General features: G+C 41.3%; 1 protein-coding gene across 5 annotated transcripts in view; it reads right to left on the reverse strand.

Moving 5' to 3' along the window:
* Positions 1 to 20,744, reverse strand: part of ACVR1 (activin A receptor type 1) — a 140,373-nt gene that overhangs the window by 32,502 nt on the left and 87,127 nt on the right. For all 5 annotated transcript variants that reach the window (XM_037849957.1, XM_037849960.1, XM_037849959.1 and 2 more), the window contains 3 exons: positions 8,863 to 9,126; positions 6,648 to 6,859; positions 3,360 to 3,459 (listed from right to left, as the gene is read on the reverse strand). In XM_037849957.1, the coding sequence (XP_037705885.1) occupies positions 3,360 to 3,459; positions 6,648 to 6,859; positions 8,863 to 9,126 (576 nt within the window). The remainder of the gene's footprint in view (positions 1 to 3,359; positions 3,460 to 6,647; positions 6,860 to 8,862; positions 9,127 to 20,744) is intronic.

Raw genomic sequence — 20,744 nt, forward strand, 5'->3', positions numbered from 1 at the left:
ATATTAGGCAAACAAGCAGCAGTCAACCCTAATTATGCACATATACTATGCCTGCATAGTACAGTTAGCTGCTAATTATTAAGTTTACACTTAAGACCCTATATTAAAAGGTATAAAATGCATATCGTTTTTAAAAGTACATGAAAGTTAATAAAACTTAGAAAATGCTACAAAGAATTAGACTCCAGTATTGCGTTGAAAGCAAAAGAAAAAAGAAAAAAAAAATGTGTATGCAGCTAAACTAAATAGCTTACTTGATCCCTTCCCTTCATAGAGAATCAACAAAGGTATTTTCTAAGAGTCTGTATTTGTGAATTTACACATACATTTATATTTTTCACACAGGATGCTATTAAGTATGAGATGTGTGTTCTGGGAGAAAAAAAAAAAAAAACAATTCTGGGTAGGAGATCAACAAGCAGCCGTTGCCATCCCTAAAGGATTTCTTCGTGGAGGTTATATTTCAAAAGAGGATTTGCAAAGTCTTAAACACATAATCCCAGAACAGTTCTGATTTCTGACATAGGTCATAGGTACTTGCTTGTTAGACAGCCTGTGGGGTGCTGCAAGTGGGCTGCACTGAGAAGGCCACTTGGAGAAGACACTGAAAAACATGGTGACTCCAGATGGGATCAGATGGCTTTGGTAGACGCCCCCCTCTTGCAGCAGCAGCCTACTTGACAGCTTTGTCAACTAGGTGCTCCCCCTTCTGTTCTTCTCATTAATTATAGGTAGGGGAGATCAGAGAGGTTGGGAGGAGGAGGTAATTACCCAGAGACTATGGGGATCAGCATAGGGTATAATCAAGGGTAACAACATCCGCAGCACCTAGATAACAACACAGCAGGAGCTACAACTTCCAGGACAGTGGGGCTTTCTACCAAGGCAAGTGGCTGCTGGGAATCACAGCCTGTAATAAGCAGCTGCAGCACCACCTGCATATGCAGGAATCCAGCTCTTGAAACAAAAACTGAGAACCCAAACATGGAGAGAGGCATGGCTCTCCAGGTGACACATTTGAAACACAATCAAGAACACTAAACCCAGAATCCCTTGCAATAAATAACATCATTATTAAATACCAGTGGTCATCCCGAAGGATGTTAAATGTGGTCAGTAAGTGTTCATCGTGGGCCACTGTCGGATCAAACAAGTATTGCTCAGTGCAGGATGCATTTTAATAAAGTCATAGCAACTGTCCTGCATTTGCTGCTCGAGATCAGGGCTGGTGCTAAGATACTACAAAACCAGCTGCCAGAGAACGGTGTACTGATCATTTCCTGGCTTTGGTTCTATTTTCGATCTTAATTTTCCCTCTGCCCTCATTTTCTCATTAGGAAGGGGAGAAAAATATCCTGGGGAATTGTGCAGATTATTATAAAGTTGCCTCGACTCTTTTTAGAGTCTGGCAAAGGAAGGCAAAGTAGGTAGATAAAATAGAAATCTATTTCAATGATTTTCAGGTTTTTTTAAATTGTCTAATGTTTTCTAAAACTGCAACCTTGGTCCGAGGCCCCCAAAAGAAAAGCAGAACTGTGCAAAACCTGGCCATGGAGCCCCACAAAAGGAAACCCTAAGGCACCTACAATTGGGGGTTTCACTGATCACCATCTGGAAATGACCATTCTAGACCAATTTCCCATGTTTTCTGAACCAAAATCAGTATCATATTATCCATTCAGTTCATCACGTTTATTTATATTCAAGGCAGTACCCCACGAATGCTAACTACAAGCTGCTGGAAATATAATGCTTTTGTTAAAGTCTTTAATGCTAAACCAACAAAACACTATAATTGAATTTATGCTATTTCAAGAAACACTGAAGAATATTTACATCAGCAGAAACTGTATATCTAGAGGTGAGGTACTATTTTGCCCTTTGGACTCTGGACTCAGTCTCTGGTGACAGATCTTGGGATACTATTTTGCTCTTTGAATGCTGAGCGGCCTTGGGACAGGACAGAGGGCTAACGATATAGGCCAATGGCCCCCTTCTCTGCCACCTCCACCTAATACACTTGTACATAATCACGAGGACATTCACTGGTATGAGAGGAAAACCCTGTTTGTAATGAGCAATGTGAGGCTTTCCCACTTTAATTTTACTCACTCACAACTTGCTGTGGAGGAGAAACAGTCACAGTAGCTGCTAAAAAGGCAACGAGGCTGCCTGCTGGTTGCCCATGTGCCTTAACGTAGCAGCCACTGTCCTTCCTACCTCTTCCCGCCCTCCTTTCTACTGTTGGATTGGGGAGTGCCCAGTTTCCGTGAAAAAAGGAAAGAAGCCAGAGGATAGCAGCCAAGTAGTGGAGGCAGTTTATGGTGGCCAGCTACCTCCCGAATGCAAAAGATGGGATGGCAGGTGCTGGTGAGCCAAGCCCAAAGAAACCATGAGAACTAGGAAGAGACTGTGGAGACTTTGCCAACCCCTTATTGGTTCTGTAGCCATCCCTGCAGGCCATCTAAAGGTAAAATTAACAAAAAGCACAAAGTGACTTGCAAATATACACTAAAAACTAAATATAAATCTGAAATTTTTTTAAAAAAACTCCATCTTCCTGGAGGATAATCTAGCAACATACAAAAGTAGTGATAAAAGAAGTTCAAATTTTGATCCAGGAATCTCACTTCCTGGGGATTTGTTCTAAGAAAAATAATTCAAAAGAAAGAAGCAATATATGCAAAAATCTTTTTCAAGTAGTATTGTTAAACTAATCATTCAATGAGCTATTTCACAACCTTCTAAAATACTTGTGATGTCTACCAGTATATGGAAATAGGAACTTGAGACATGAAAGAAGGCATAAATTATATACACACCATGATTACATCTACATATAAATATGTTCATACAAGGGATAAAATGTGAGAGCCCACAGAGAAATGTACAGAGCTCCTGATTAAATAAAGGAGTTATTAAAATTTATTTAATTATTTTTAAAGGGAAGGAAAGATCGGAAGGGATTGGGGAATTTCAACAAACAAGTTTATTATCCAAAAACTTACCTCAGATCATTCAACACCTACGGTCAGAAGCAATATTCTGATTCATTTTTCAAGCATTTCCATCATCTCAAAGTGTTCAATTGCAACCAAAAACTTTTTAAGTATGAATTCTCTATACTAACTAGTGACAGACTCCCCTGACAAAAGCTTCATCAAGTTCAGGTGCTCAAATAAGAGCAGTCACAGAGAAGGGAGACGTATTTAGACCACATGGATACCCCACATCTCCTGAAATTTAATAAGGAAGCAATAGGCAACAAGAACGAGATTGCCCAGACTTCTGTCCCACTTCCAGAACCATGACCAACATTACAGATAACCTCCAAAGGAAGGGAAAAAAGAATTACCAACCGACACACTCCAACAGTGTAATCTGACGAGCCACTGTCCTTTGTACCAGAAAAGGAAGACCAGAGCCACTTCCTGAGGTACATGAATGATCCAATAAATCCTGTGGTTTAAGAAAAAGAGAAAGAGAAACTACTGAGAATGAGCTCCTGGTTTGGAGTTTGGCACGCATGGACACGTGGCCAGTTAGTGCGTAGTCAATGTCGTGAAAGGCACCACAGGTGGGGGAGTGGTTTTCTTTCTTAGGGAAACCAGAAGCTAGCCCTTTCCCTAATATGTAATAGGTTTTCCTGAGGAATAAGTAGCCCTTTTTTGTACCCAGAGTTTCAGATTAAAATGCATAAAGAAGCTGAGCAAAGTCAAAGGTGCAAACTAGAAGCAAGGGTGAACACCAGATAAAGTGGTAAAAGGAATGGCAAGTGGGAGAAAGAGAGGAAAACAGTTCCTTCAACTCAAATTGTTTACCATATGCTGCTAGTCTCACTAAGTGTCCCTCAAATGATCCATTTTAGTTCACAAACCAATTAAGGAGCTCTGAGGAGGTGACATTTGTATGGGAAACACCCCAGTAGCCATGTGGGTCATCAGATTGGTACACTCAAGCTAAGTATGGGCTACTGGAGAGAGGTTACCTGTTAGGTAGGTGAGGAATAAAAAAGCCACAAAATTAACACCTACACATCATTTCTCAATGGGAATTACCAATCAGAAAAAAAAAACACTTCCATTAAAAACGTAAAATAAAACCAGTGCCCTAAACCTACTTTTACAGATAAAACATGCTGTCAAAAAGACTCCCAGTTAGTTGGTTCATAAATTTTCCTTTTCACTCTCAGTGCAAACCAAGAATCAAAAATCTTTTTGTTTCAGAACGGATTACCTGTAATGAACAATATTGTACCCATGGCAGCGGTGATGAGATTGCAGTAATGTGAAGTAATATTCCCCAAAGCTATCCTTTCCCAAGCATTTCAGCTAGCCTGTACATTGGCCTGTACAAAGCTGTACACTGATTTATTTGAATTCCCGTTTTCTTTCACTTCCTCTGGGCACCACTGTGAAGTACTATTGGTGGGCAAAATTACCAAAAACGGAACAAAGGAAGACATTCAGAATCCTTAAAAACCACAAAATGGGTATTACCAAGAAAGTGAGGGTAGCTGAAGTAGAGCTTCCTATCTCCTTAACCATTCTCACTTTTGCTATTCCTTTATATCTTTATTCTTTTAATTTTTGGGGGGGCTAATTCTGACAATTAAACTGTGTCATTTTTTCACAGCACATAATGTATAATCCTGGCCCTAAACCCAGTTCATACAGTCAAGTGGGGGAAAATTCATTAACATAGAGCTCAAATTTTGGATACTGAGGCATTGTTTTCAAGGTAGGGGAACCATTTAGTAGAGGGTATGCTTTGTCGTATTATGCAAATGAGCATGTCACTTAAATAAGTGAGCAGGTAAACCAACAGTGATAACTTGTTTTAAATAGTGCTTTAGTGTATTATTATATTGTGATACACTATCATCTTAAATGGTTGAGTTTAGAAGACTATTTTGGCATATACTCTCATTCCTCTCTCCAAATTCTAAAATCTATTTAAACAGTAATTTATACTAGCTGTTCTTATCATCACCCTTGGTAATTAGTTATGTTAACACTCTGAGGTATGAAGTTCTGACTAATCTATTTTTGAATCTTGCTTTGCTAGTTTTGTCAGAATCCATCTTCATATCTTCTTGCTACTAACTCAACAAACTCATTTAGTTTTCCTTAAAACTTGAAATAGACTTCTAAGTTTATTTCCAAGGAAAAACTGTATTTCTCTACTTTTTGAAACATAATGTCCTTATATCCTCTTTTCTCAGTTTCACTGAACCACGTTTTAAATAACTAGGAAAAAGGAAGCTAAGAAAGGTTCCTTCTCCTGTTTTCTTACCAAAAAGTACACTTGCTTGGTGACCCAATGATGGGGAAGGCACTAGGATGGGATGTATCACAGCCCCTAACAGCCACCACCAACTGTTTATCAAGTCATCAGAGTGGGTCCTGAGGTTGCCAGGTATAGCATCTGAGCTACAAAGACGGCCTTTGCAGAGAAGTCTTCTCAGCCAGAAAGGGGTGCAGGGTCAGTCCTTACAACTGACTAAGCTTAACAGCAATACTACCTGGCACTTTCAAGCTAATCATCTAGCAGAACAAGACTTGATACAGGATGATCTTAGGTGATATATGGGCATGGCATCAAATAACAATCACATTAGAAAGTTATTATGTTGATTTTTTTTGTATCATTGGGTTATGCAAGGAGATAATCTTGACTGACATTGGCACTTCCAACTTAAAGTTCAAAATTTCTTTAAGATGAACACTTGACAGTTTTACAAAGCACAGGAAGGCAGTCACTTTTTAATATGATTTGACCATAAGATATGCAAAAGAAAAATGTTTAAACCTTCAAATACAATTGTGTCTTACCCTGCGCTGTCCAGGAGGGCAGCCACTAGCCACATGCTGCCACTAAATGAGTGAAATGTGGCTAACCTGAATTGAGATAGGCTGTAGGTGTAAAATACACATCGGATTTTGAAGACTTAGTTAAAAATAAATGTAAAATATCTTGCGGATGATTTTTATTGATTGGATGTTGATATGATAATTAAATACATTGGATTAAATAAAACACTTGTCAAAAATAGTATCACCTATTTCTTTTAATTTATTTTTAATGTGACTACTAGAATTCTAAATGACATGTTTCTATTGGGCAGTGCTGTTCTAACCACTGACTGTAATCCACAAGGGGGCAGCACAGGAGCACAAACATTTTTATAGCAGCTTTTCTGGGTGTCACGTTTTAAAGTTTTAAATTCCAGGTGTTGAAATAATCTAGAAGGGAGAGTTTGATTCTTATTATTAAGCAAAAGGTGTTTTTAAAGCATTTATGTTGCTAAAAATAGAGTAACTAAGTACCATAATCTCCAAGCCCCCCCCCCCAAATTATAGGTAACCATTCTCTGCCCCTTTTCCTTTCTTCCCAAATGAAAAATAAATGCCTACTATAATAAATCTCCTCCCTCATCTAATGTATATGTCAGTCAGAAATGGGTGTTTTCATGTAGGGGAGAATAAACAGGGGCCAATGTGTGCTTGCTTAAGACATAAGTGACCAGTGGCATGGGTATACATTGTCAGTCACCAGTTACTAGTTAGGGTTTCAGGCTCACAATAAGGAAGGGAGTCAGGCTATTTCTCTTATGCATGGGACCCACAGTGGGGTCGCAAACTTACTGCTAATGTGCTGTCGCCAACGTTGGTGGTGATGAGCCCTTCGATGGTGCCATACTCCACATCTCTGGGATTGAGGCGCTCTTGGTTGTGCCTTTTAAATTTTCGGAGAACAACCCCCAGTATGCAAGCTACAAAGCATAATACAAACACTACGGACAGAACGATGAGGCCGACTTCCAAGTGAAAATTCTGTGTTCCAGGGAAAGATTTCCCTGGAGATGAAGGAGAAAAGGGTAATTGGCTTAAGAAGCACTGTCTACTTATTTACCATAACCAATATCCTAACAGGTAGCTCCTGATTCTGATCAAATGGTTTTACAGGAGTCACAAAATGCTGTAACTAAAACACTCCTAACACCTGGCCAATGGCCCAGTCATTTTACATTATTCGATTAGACAAAATTCCAAGTTGAAAAAAATTCCACTGAGAATCAACTGCATTAATGCATGTATGTGAAAGTGCTTTTAAAATATAAAGTACTACACAAATCTCTGGCATTACTAATTTGGATTTGATCTATAAGGATGTTTTATCTTCAAGCCCTTACAGACAGAAATAATGCTGAGTGCTATCTAAGTTAAAACTGAATTACCCAATCTGTGCTCTCTCTGCCCAATATATCTGGTATCTCTCTTGCAGAATTCTCATTGATCCTTTTACATCTCTATTTCTACCCAGGATCCTATTCATTCATCTATTCATTTACTCACTTATTCAAACACTCATTCACTCATTCAAAATACTCATTCACTGATCCACTCATTCACCTCATCATTCACTCTCATTAAGACATTCTTATCCATTCAAACAGTGGTGCATTCATTTAAACACATACACATCACTCAGGCAAACAGTCACAAAGGCTTTCTACTTGTCTAGTGAGCCAAATCCAGTTTTTCAGTTGGACACTGAAACCATTACTAAAAGCCTCCAAAATAACACTCATTCCTTTTATGATGCCAAGTCCTGTCCTTCCCCACATATGCTTCAAGTTCTCTTCCACTTTCCTGGCCTCTTTAGCAATCCGATCTCAAGCCTAACTTCCTTTATATTTTTCTTTAGCTTTTCATTAAAGTATAAATACCGCTTGCCTCCTCAATCAGAAATTCCTTAAATAAAGAAAATAAATATTCTGTTAAAACTTGGGGTCTAGGAGAATAGAGTTCAGATAAGGAACTCCCAACTGTTGATGATATAATCTCCGTGTAAATGCAGACATTTCTCTGTGTCCATGCAGTGGTGAAGTTTATTCCATCAAGTATCCTAAGTTTTAACCACTTAAAAAACATAAACTTTGTTCTTAAAACCTTATTATTCAATCCTATTTGCTTATCAAAATTTAAATTTTTCTATATATCTTTAGGCTATCACCATAACTTCTTCACAACTGCTGTTAACATGGTCTTGTATCAGTTTGTTTTTTTTTTCCTTTTTCTACCTCCCTCCTACCTGACTGACATGTTTGGCAGTGGCTGCCTCTCCTACCCCACTTCTTAGTCTGCTTTTTCTTTTGTCAGCCCCAAATTAAATAATTATACCTATTACAAGAGTACTCTATCTTAAATGAGAGTGTATTTGGCTTGGAGTGAGTGTATGAAGAGTGTGAAACTATTTGTGGGACTTTTGAGATAGCTATTTAGGGCTCCTTTTATGGGGAGACAGTTTCAGGGGAGGACTGATTTCCAGAGAATATATAATTGCATCGAATACAGTAAGGAGAAGACTCTGCATAAACTACTCCATGTTCATGTGAAATCTTATGCGGCTTAAAGTAGCAGCTATAGCTCCACTGGGAATCACATGTGGCATTAGTAGTTAAATGAAACTTTTCCTCCTTCCTGCTCCATTTTCCTCCCTAACACTTGACATGGACACGAGTATTTACTAAGCAGAATTGTTTCAGAAATCATGGCTGACATCATGGCTCCTTAACAGAAAGCGGTGTGGGAAACTGCCAGTCCATGGCTCCCGAGAGGTAACTGATCGGCCAAGCCAGTTAGGTCAAGGTGGACAGCACCTTGCCTGTTCCCAAAAACGACCAACCCCCTTTCAGATTCCAAAACGCTGTTTGCCTTTCTCTTCCTCACCTACAGCTAGGCTATCTTTCTGTAGGAGTATGAGGAAAGCCCTGTGGCTACTTAAATATTTAACCCACACAGAACCATGGCAACAGCAACAGAAACCCTGTATCTAGAAACTAAGAGCCACGGGCACCTTTAGTGGGCAGCTGGGCTGTGATGTTCCTGTTGCACCAGTGTCCTTGGCAGCACTCCACGGCCTGGCCAGGTGACGGTGGGGTCTTACAGGTCATCTTCCCTTGCTCGTAGACCTGGAAGCAGCCTTTCTGGTAGACGTGGAAGCCATCGTTTATGCTCAGCGAGGAGAAGCACTGCTGGCCTTCACAGTGGTCCTCGTTCCCACAGGAGAGGCCTTCACACACACACATATAAAGGTTGTTGTTTACCTTGGGATTCTCATCTGCAGAGAAGAGAGGGGAAGGAGAAAAAATCACTGTATGGGCTTCTCCCCTGTTGGGGGAATAATGCACCGTCTCCACAGCCACCCCACACACATGAACCAAACAGAAAGTCAAGCTAAGCATCACCATTTGATCACGGTGTCCATATTCTGTGACCCTGTATCTCACTTGACCAGCCACTAAGTAACAATCATTTGAATACGTTTATATAAAATGTGAACTCTTTAAGATCATACTAGGCCAAAGAACAGTTATCACCTGTCCAGAGGCTTCTGAAAATGAGCTGCTTTCTCCCACTGTGGTTTTTATGTTACCTTCAATCTGATGGGCTCTCATATCCCAATTCTGGCATCAAAGTAAAACACTTTACCAAACATAATGTCCATGACCATTATTATAGGCAAATAAATGGCTCTTAAATATATAGCAGCTCTTAGAAACAGTTCTGCTACCTCTGAACAAATCTCCATCAACTAGTGAAACAGGGAATGCCGACTTTCCTGCCACTACCTCAGTGCTTCAGAATGTTTTCAATATACTGATGTGCTATGAGTTTATAAGGATGCATAGCGCATAATTAAATCCATATTATCAATACTGCCAGCTAGATGCCTAGACTAAATTTTCAATGGTAGTAACCCTAAAGTTTTTATGTTGATCATAATGGGAATGAGAGCTGCTTAAAATTTTTCAACTAGCAGAAAAAATTGGGGCACCAATTATTGTTCTTATGTAATGAAGGGTGAGGGTACAAGGAGACAAAGGGAACAGAACAATGTCTGAACAACAGGGTAACAGGTGGGACCAAAGGAAAAGCAACCCCTGGAGACTCCTACGTGATGTGAAAAGAAAAGCAGAAACATACTGTGGGTGAAGCACACCTAATCGGACCTCCTAATTGCATCTTTCGGAAAATATTTATTTGCAGTTTCACTTTTCAAATTACTCCTTTTTGTTCAGACCTGCTGGTCCCAACAGTTCCCAGTAGTGGAAGAGGAAAGTGAAGATGAAGATGGAGAGAATGTAAACAGCCAAGACCTAGAGGCCACTGATAAGTTAGCTGAGGGCCACTTTCACCCAAGCATTGTTCATATAAGGAAATTCAGCCTTCGGAGCTACCGCGGAAGGTCTGTAGAACACAGAGGCTGCTTTCTACTCCTTGAACTCCCAGTAATGAGTCTGTGAGATAACTGTCTCTTTCTTAAAATAGCAGGTAGGGTGGCTGTGCTTTCAAGAGAAGGCCTCCAGGTAAAGGTCTTTGAAAATGTCAAGTTCATTTATACAGATTCACATGGGTGTGTTTAGAGATGTGCGTTATCTCAAAAAAGAGAAGAGTTCTTACTCTTTCTTTTTCCCTCTTCAAAGAAGTGAAAAATAGTTCACTGCCCACTGTAATGTGGGTGCCTTGTCCCACAGAGTGAGTGCATGCAGACGCTCATACTCTAGCCTTCTATTTATATGTGGCTTGCTAGTTCTTTTGAAAACCACAAGGGGCTCATCCAAAAGTAAAGACGTGCATGAAAGCAGAAAATCCAACATAGCCACTGACTGTGCTATATGTGTCACTGGTCTCACCCCTCAGAGTCAAGAGCCCTCAGACATTTTTAATGAGAAAATTTTTAATGAGCAAAGAGACCATCTTTATTTTCCCTGCCTAGAGAAATTCCAACACCGATCTAGTCCTACGGTGATGAGAAATATATATATTTGTTGACATAATCCTGCAAAAGTTCACACTTGCCAAAAGAGAGCTGAAAGCAATATTTCTAGGGAGTCTAGACACGCTTGCCACTCCTGAATGGCACAAAGCTGGCCTGAGGGCTGCCAGCTGTGCTGCCCAAGAAGTGATGATGGTTCTCCAGGGGGATGTGGATGGGCAGGGCAAGGGGAGAGTAAACGGGGAATTAAAAAGACTGTTAAAAAACTGTGAAATATCTGCTGCAGTCAAAGCAACTTATAAAGCAACCGGGATGGATGCATAAGGCAATGCAATTTATGTAATTTGAAACAAGCCTACATTTTAAAACCCTAAATATTTTTAAAAGATCATAGCTATCCAAAGATACAAAGCTAACATATTAAAGACTTATGTGCCTGTCCATCAAAGGACGAGTGGATAAACAAACTGTGGTATATACACATGATGGAATACTATGCAGCTGTAAGACAGAACAAATAAGCAACTCCAGACCATAAAGGGCTCACCACTCATGACTGGTCTTATGGAAATGGCTGGTCCAGAGTAACCAAAGAATTAATGACACTTTGTGGTTCCAATAAAAAAAAAAAAAAAAAAAAAGTCAAAATTTTTAAAAATAACAGTAATTTCTCTCTAATTTGCTCTTGCAGGATGAACTCTGCTTTAAATTTCTAGGCCAACTGAGCTCTAAATCCACAGATGCAAGACGGGACACTGTTTTCCAAGGTCTCCAGCTTTTTACAGAATGTACTAGTGGCCTGACAGATGTTTGGGCTGGAACCTAAAGAATTAATTTTGCCAGAATTAGCCTTAAGTAAACACCATCTTTAGTAAAATTCAACTTACTATACCAAACTGTGCAGTGCACTCAGGCACAAAGGGGTAGAGATTTTAATCCTGTAGGGTCGTAACCTAAGTGAAAGGGATCCATTCATTTATTAAGACTCTCCTTGAATCTTTTATGCTCCTCCTGAAGTTGCAAAGACAGGACTAGGGGTTAACTACCTATAAGTTGGCAATTCTTTCCAGCAAATGTCAAAAACCAGGGTTTCCATATCCTTCCCTCATAATCAGGAAAAAGAAAAAAGGTGAAGAAAGATGGCTCTTAATAATATGTAAAAATTAATTCAATCTTGATGCGGAGGAACCATGAGCTAAGGGTGAAGCACAAAGCCTTCACTAACTTCTCTCTCCGATTTTGTCTGTCACCTGACATTTAATCTTCTGCATCTGTGTATTCCCTACTTATTTTTCATGCCTCTATTTTTTTATATACAGCCAAACATAACTGAGGACCTTAAATTCATAAGAATACAAGAATGCTCCTCCTGCACACAGGCACATGCGCACACGCACACACGCACATTAGTTAAATGCTACTTTGGCAATTTCATCTGGCACAATGGATTCGTTCAAAGGAGATGCCAAAAAGGTTTTCTAAGCTAAGATGACTAATTCAACAAAGAAGGCTGGAAGCAAGGTAGCAGCATTCTCAGATCTTAACATCCACAATTCCAAGGAACACAGCAGGCTGCAAAATGCCCATGACTCACTCTTTTCAGTCTTGTCAAAATTTAGGTATAACTACATGTGTGGACCTGCGATTTTTTTTTTATATGGGACAGGCATGGGGTTTGGGGGTATGCAAGAATGAACACAAAATCCCTTTTAAGGGCCACACTGACAGCCTGTGAACTGCTATCTTGCAGACTGTGAGAGAAATACAGTACACAACAAGTCACACCAAGGCACCGATAATCACCTTCTGTGACTGATTTGCAACAGCGCAGACAGGAAGCACCATATCTGATATGAAGAATTCCACATTCGCCTGTGCAAAGAAACAGGAAGTACCCTAGCAGAAGGCAGCAAGTCCACTCCACCTAACTGACATTCATTTAAATTATTCAATAATTTAAATGTCAAGCTTGATAGAGATATTACATCTCCACAGAGCTTGCCCACATTGTTTGCCTTTAAAGGCACCTCCCTGCATTACTCAGTGTTGTGGCTGCCACTGCCTGTCCTTTGTACCGTCAAGACCAAAGTGGTGTGAAAACACGGGCAGCCTGGTCTGGTAGGAAACAGCAGGGAGTTCTGACCACAAATGGACACTGCCTTGAGGAGACGACCAGTGTCGCCTGGGAGGATCTGGGGCTGGCTCAGAATCCCAGGGGTACACACCCCAGTCAATTCTTTAAAAAGACTTTTCTTGTTCCGGGCAATACTCAACTCACCAGCTGGACACACCTACTCTCATCGCATAATCCTACCCTTGACAGGAGGAGAGGCAGAGCAAAGAGCACTGCAGATTTTATAAGACCGTCCACAGTGTGGAATAACCTTGGGTCTCATGGTAAAAGAGTACACATTTACGTGTGAGTGCGACTTTAGCTATCTAGACACAATACTATGGACTTAGCCCCCAAAGTTCTCCCTCCCGCCTACCCACTCACGCACTCAAGAATGCTTTAAGGGATTTGAAATGATTATCATTCTAAAACAGTAGCCAAATCCCAATTTCCCACTGTTAAAAGTTCTCTGACACAAAAGGTGAGTGAAAATGTTCCAAGTAAACCAGCCTGTAGCTACTGGGTCAGTGAAGGGAAGAGGCTGAATTTCTGACAGGCCCACCTCAGAATAGCACCGACAATGCTGCAATTAGACTGTTACAATAGCTCAGAACTTGCATAGGCTAAGACAGGAACCCAAACATCCCTGGAACCCTTCCAACACTGTAAACCATTCATTCACTTGCAATGGCCGTTTATATTAGGTTTATAGATTATAGGAGTCCTTCTGTCGTCTACTAATCTCGGAGTACAATTTGGCACCTCTCCAGTATCTGAAGGCATTTGAGATCTCTGGCATTAAACATGTGCTTAAGAAAGGATTTTGCAATGCTAAGTATCATCACCAGCAAACCTGCTCCTCAGACAGAAACCAAGGTCCATCCGGAAAGGCTAGCAAAGGGCATGTGACACTCTGGCAAGAGGACAAACTAGATGCTCAGGGATAAAAAACCTCAAGTGCCTAAATTCTCTCTCAGAAAACAGTCATTTTAGGGAACTCAAATCACATTTTTTCCGATCAGAGAACAGGATACTTGCTAAAGTTGTAAAATCAAGAAGAAAATGTATTCCAGAAGTTAAGATTATAAGGAATTTTCAAAAGAGAGAGAACAAAAAGGCATCCAAATGAGACCTCATACAAATTAGAATAACAAAAAAAAAATGGTTTTAGAAGTCCCAAGATTCCTCCACTCCAAAATTCTTCTTCTTCCAGTGTCCCCTAACTCAGCATCCCCACTCATTCAGATTCTCCCTCAGGTCCCTTCACCTTCCCCACCCAGCTTAATCCGAGTCATCATCCTCTCTCGCCATCTGCTGACTGGGTCCTCCTTGTACTGGGTCTGGCTGCTGTCCTCCTTAATCCTTCCACACGTGGCTTTGTATTACTCTCCTGCTTAAAATCCATCTCTGGTTTCCACTACTCCCAAAATACAGACCACAGTTGTTAAAGGTGGCCTAAAAGTCCTGATAGATCTGATCAACCCCTGCCTGCATCTAGCCTCCTCTCAGATCACATCAATTCTCGAAAGGCCTCACCCTGTCTCAGGCTTAGATCCCTTTGGTGTGGAATTCCCTCCACCTTGAAGATATATCTCCCTGCCTGCCAAAACCACCCATTTACCTGGTAGTGCCTATTTACCCTTCAGATCTCACCCTAAATGCTATTCCCTCAGAGACACATCTGTTTGCACACCCAAAAGGAACCACCCCGATACACTCATGTAAATGAGTTAATATGGCTTGGGTGCCATACAACCCTTTAGACTGTAAGCACCACCAGGGTAGGAACTGAGCCTGTTTTGTTCACTTACAGACCCTACCATTGCCTCACTTGGCAGGAGTACAGACCAAATAAATATTTTGCCACTGAATGAATTTTATCTTCACAGAAAAGATTTGGAGGTGAGAAGAGACATGATGCTGGTTTTCCAAGCCGAGAGCCCATAAAGTCTTTAAATGCCAGCACAGCTCTCAAGGTGGGGCTTAGTCACTGAGCCAGCATGTCTGTGCAAATCATTTCTTCCTAAAGGAGCTCGCCCTAGCATCACATCTGTTCACCTACTCAGGCTCACAAGTGTGGAAAATTAGTGCTTTTTGTAGTGTGTAGGTTTGTTTTGTTTTGTTTGTTAGAGGAAAGGAGTAAGATGCAGGAGTTCTTCAAATACTGGGGCTGTTTAATACATAAATAGAACAGTTGGGCTTTTATTGATGGACCTCCTTTGGAAGGCTGATTTGAGGACTTTTTGCTACTATGGTGATCAGGATCATCAAAATACAAGTGCCTTCAACTCTAGCCAGTTTAAAGGGGTCAGTGCATGACTTGGCTGCTGAGCAGTGAAAAAGCCGCTCCTGGTTTTTGCTGCCATTTTTTTCCTTATCAGTGAAAATAACAGCACTTTCAGCAGGGAGTGGCGAAGAGCGAATTACATCATTTTCCCCTTCTTGCTTTGCTGAAGGTGATGAGGATTCCTAAATCATCCTGCATTTGAACTGCTGAAGCCAAGAGGGAAAATGTGCCATCTGTTTATGTTGTGTCTGGGCTGGCTCCGTCTCTGAAATAATCCCCGTAAATTAAGCCTATTGCAGCAGACACACCTTCCATTTCAAGGCCAAGACCTTATACACGCAGCCCTGTGTTTAAGTGACTAATAAACTAAGAAACATCGTGGGGTACTGACCTAAGACAATACTAGTCTGTCTCTTCCTTGCTTTTTATGATTCCCTGAAAGAAGCAAAGACTTGGCTTTAGCATCTGCAACTTGTCTGTGAAGCAACTACTTAATATGGGGGAAAATAATGATATCTTTCTTCATTTCTTCTTCAAAAGCACTTCATCTTCTTGAATCTCTTCTTCAGAAAAATCAGGCCCAATGGGAATTATCTACTGGGCCTACTTTTAAAGACCAGAAAATACTCTCTTCCCCAGTTATCGCAAATGCCCAAGTCTGAGCAAGATTCCACTTACAGTCAGAGTAACAGACAGTACTTCAGCTCGAATAAAGAGAAAGCAAGTTATACCCAGTGAATTGAAAACATCCTGGTTTAGCTCTAGAAGAATACCAATGATGTGATACCATCTACAGAATGTCTCAGACTAGACATTCTGTTCAGTGTGGGAAGAGAGGTTGGTTCTGCTGACTCATTTTTGGTGGTGGTGGTGGTTTCCTAGCTAAGTAGAGACTGCATGGCCACACCTGCGAAGGTTTCCTACTTAGGCTCTATATTGGAAATTTTGGTTTTGCAGGAAACCTGAAATAACGGGGTCCAGAGGACTTAGAACCGTGGAGAGGAAACCATGACCTCAAGCCTCTACCACACCTTACACCCCTCCAGGAAGCTTTCAAACCTCATAGATAAATCTCTCAAATTGGCAGGGTTCCAATTTGTTAAACAATAAGTCTTCGAATGCAGCCTCTGGGCACTGCAGTACCCTACCCCAAGCTAAAGGTGGAAATGTCCAGAATTAGTAATATTCCTCCTCCATACTTTCCCGCGTTATCCCACCCCATAGAAAAGCACAGAGGAAACCAAGGTAACACATCGACTATCTCCTTTCCAACCTGGATGAAGTCAAAAGAATTAAGAAACCTCTGAGTGAAAAATTGGAATAGAGTCTAAGACTCTGATATTGCTATTTCCCTATCTTCCCAATTTCCCAATTTATTTCCCAAGGCACCACCAGGTCCAAAACTCCATGCAAAGTTAATGAAGACTGAGTTTGGGACATTTTTGAATTTATTCCCTTTTTTGCCTAAGCCTGCAGAAAGGCCCCCGGCGGCTACAACTCAATGAAGAATCAGAAAGCAGCTCTCAAGAGGGCTGTGAACCACAAGTAGCTTAACAAGCACACATTCTCTTTCCCCAAACTCTGTTGCATGGCAAACCATTCCCAGCTTCCACGATAATCTTGGACCTTGGCAGAATTAAGCCAGCTAAATCCAAGATATGTCACGAGGCCACTGGCTGGGGAGCAAGAATATCTAAACACAGACTGAGGCGAGAGCAACAGGCAAGAGTTTCCGCAGAGTCCCTTTGGCTCCTGGAGCTGCAGAGAGCTGCCAGCCTAAAGATAACCCAAGTATCTACGAAGGGTCACTTTTAAATAGTAGCTTTAATACCACCAGTCATTTCAGAAGTATTTCCTTCCAGAGCCTGCTTCCATCCACACTGCATGCCAAGCATGGCCAGCAATGGCCAGCCGCTGATGAGTTGAAAGCCCAGAAGGAAAAGGAAGGTGTCCCAAAGGGGAACAGACAGCTCCTAACATGCTGTGATTCTATTCCGTGAGTTTATGTGGGCCCACATTTAACATATATAAACAAGAAATTATAATCCAGCGACAGACCCCTTGTAGAAGGGATCTACTGACAATCACTAGGGCTTAAAAAACAGGTAGAAAATTAAACAAAAGAGGTTAATGGAATACCTCCCCTCTCCAAAGCTGCAGCAGCCTAAACCATGTTTGGCTACCATCCAGGGTTTTTCAGGAAAGCCTTCCCTTCCAAGAGAAAATTCATACGTCTTAATCTGTTGGACCACTGTTTGGCTGAGCAGGAGTCTTCAGGCACATACTGTACTTACACAGCCACTTTCCTATACCCACTAACCACAGAAATACCAAAAGGAACTGCTCAGAAGAACCTGTGTTGGTTTATTTTTCTTCCTTTTAAACCAGTTTTGAGTTCCCAGAATCTTCCTAAGAACCATTAAAATCTGCATGGCCCCTCATCTATCCACCAAATGAGTCCACATTTTCCTAAATGGCAGCCAGCCAGGGGCTGGTGTACCAGGGACAGGTGTCAGAGGGCTATTTTCAGTTGCCACCAGCTCAATTGGGAGCTGCACATACTCAGTAGGCAGGCAAGTTTTGGTTGCAATTCAAACTCTGGGCAGCCAAAAGACATACACTTTTCACAGCTGCCAGGGCAACCAGCTGCCCAGAGCTCCTCCCAAGAAGGGGGCAATGAAAACAGTGTAACCTGGCCAGCCAACATGCCTGTGGGCTAGCTGTACCTCTCATCTCACTGCCTGGGTTATTCTAAGCTGGGGTTATTGACACTCCATGGCAACACAGGAACAAAGGGCCAGCTACAGGGATTTAAACGTCTTGCAAAAGTTGCTAGAAAAGGCAGCAGCCCGGGCTTCGGTTTTCATAATAAAAGTAGCAGTAGAAGTATTATTACATTATTGTCATTACCACTGTTGTTATTACTTGTAAGCCATCAGTAGCAACGGTCTCCTCTTTGAACTAAGGCTGTGTTTTTAACCCATACCACTATTAAGGTGATGTAGTGGAGAAGACATTATAGACGTGTTCATTTTTCCTTATCCCTTTACCTCTAATCTTGCCACATACAAAGATCCACTTCCTCCACACCACTCTTTTTAAAAACACAAATTACCTCTACTTAGGACTTTCAATGGCTCCCCAGTACGTTCCGGGTTCAAGACACACATCAGGGACAAGGTCCTGCCACACCTGTCCCACCTCAGTTCTCAGCCCCACCCAGGCCGAGTCCCCCACCTTTCTACTCTGCTGGCTCCCTCTCCCACTGTCTGAATGTCCTTCTCATTCCTTCCTTTGCTGGTCAAATCCCTGTTTAACCTTCCGAGGGCTGCCTGCCTGCACTGCTGTCCCCTGTCCCCAGCCCAGTGGGGGAGATGGAGGCCTTTACCTGCAGATACCTCCAGTACTGTGCTGTAATCTTTGCTTCACTCAACTTCCCTGAGACTCCCTAACAGCAGGAACCACTTCTTGTTCATGTTTACGTGATCAGTGCCCACCACAGGGTTGTCCACCGGAACTTAACAGATGTTGGTTTATCTATCGAAAGAATGTAAGATTGTCTTATAACTGATTTTCTCTTCCCCATCTCGGAATAAATTCTTTGAAAGGCTGTGCTCTCTTGTTATCTCTTCAGCCCGGGTTGGTTCTTCTGTCTCTTCCAATCGCTTTGTGTATTACAGTAATTACTCCTGTAGTCAACATTATTCATTCATTCATTCAAATTATTTATTGAGCAGTCATTACCTGCCAGGCACTGTCTCAGACACTGTGGCTGAAATGATGAACATCAAGTCTCCACATCACACGTTCTATGTGTAAGACCGTGTACCCAGCATTTTTCATGTGTTCCCCAAGACTCCTCACAACAACCCTAATAGAGGGTACTATTACTGTCTCCATTGTACCACTAGGTAATGACTGCTGTGGTAACAGGAACAGAGAGGTTAAGTAACACACACACAGTGGAAAAGAAGTAGATCAGTGATGGTGTTTGACTTTGTTTGTCTCCTGGGAAAGGGCTGATCCCAATGCATGGCCATGACCCTTGTCTTCAGAAGACACTCTTCTTCGCCATCTGACTACCAAAAACTACCCTAGCCCTTTGCAAAAGCGAAGGTGTAAAGTGCATGAACTAGGACATGACATTAAAAATAAAGAGAAGTCACAACTGTCCTCCACGTAGCATATGAATGGACTGTTCTCCAGTTTAACTTTACAAACTAAACAGTCTAACAGGAAGTGTGGAAAATCTCCCACGGAGCATCAAGCCACCTTTACATGCAAAAGAAACATGGTCTTAATTAGAGTCTGTATATGGGCATATCCAAGGGACGGGAAATAAACCATGGTCCAGGAGCAGCACTCTGCAGTATTATGTGGATCACAGGAACCAGATTCTAAACTGGACTGCAGGTATTCTTTTTTCTCTCTATTGTTGACAACTCTCGGGAATGAATCACTGATTTATTTTTTGTTTGTTTGTTTCCTCTACTGGGTGTAGTACCAAACTCAAGAAACGTCAAATGTCAAGAAGACAAAACAAATGCAGCAAAATAAATAAATAAATAAAAAGCAGAGCTCGCCCCCTGACAGACAAGTTTTAGCAATGGATGATGGGGGTGAAGACACAGCTCTATGTAATTAACACAACTAAACTATATATTCAAAAAAGGGTAAAAAAAGGAAAATTTTAGGTCATATATAAGTTACACACATACACACACACACCACAGAACTATACAACACAAAGAGTGAACCCTAATGTAAACAGTGGCTAAAGTTAATACCATAATTTTAATACGGTATCATGAATTGTAACAAAGGTACCACACTAACACAAAGCGTTAATAACAGGGAAAACAGTCTGTGAGACGGGAGTATACGGGAACTCTGTACTTTCTGCATGATGCTTCTATAAACCTACAAATACTCTAACAAAAAAAAAAAAAAGGAAAAAGAAAAAAGAGAAAAGAAGAGACGCCCTCCTCACCCCCAAAAAATCACCATTTGAATTTTAAAGCAAACAAACAAAGGTTTCTTTTTTAATACCCCAGCCCCAAGAGGAATTTCTCATTCTTCCTGTTCCTTCTCTCCTCCCAACACCTCCAAATATACATATCCTCAGAAAGTCCAGGTTCTGCTCTAACCCATAACGAAGAATTAGATGTAGCATTAAACATGGATCTAGGAAACACCCTGCTCTGCAGAGCACAGATTCAGCTGATGAGACTCAGACAGCAGCTGTTTCAGTATTATGACCACCAAGGTTGAGAAGGAGCAAATGTACACTTCCCTCTTCCTGTCAAATCACTGGCTTAGAGGATGGCCAGGACACATGAAGTTGTGAAGGAAAAACCCAAAGATTTACATTAGCCTCACTGGAGAATGCTCCAGATGGTCCAAGGCTAGCTGCCAGAGCTTTCCACGGAGGAAAGCTCAGGGGGTTCTGTGCAGTGAACTCTTGGGAGCAATCTCCAGTTGCCTTTTTCAAACCATGGGTTATGGCCCATTAGTGGATAGTGAAATCAATTTAGGGTTCAATACAAGTTTTCTTTCTTT

The sequence above is a fragment of the Choloepus didactylus genome, chromosome 9, assembly GCF_015220235.1.
Source record: "Choloepus didactylus isolate mChoDid1 chromosome 9, mChoDid1.pri, whole genome shotgun sequence".
NCBI lineage: Eukaryota > Metazoa > Chordata > Mammalia > Pilosa > Megalonychidae > Choloepus > Choloepus didactylus.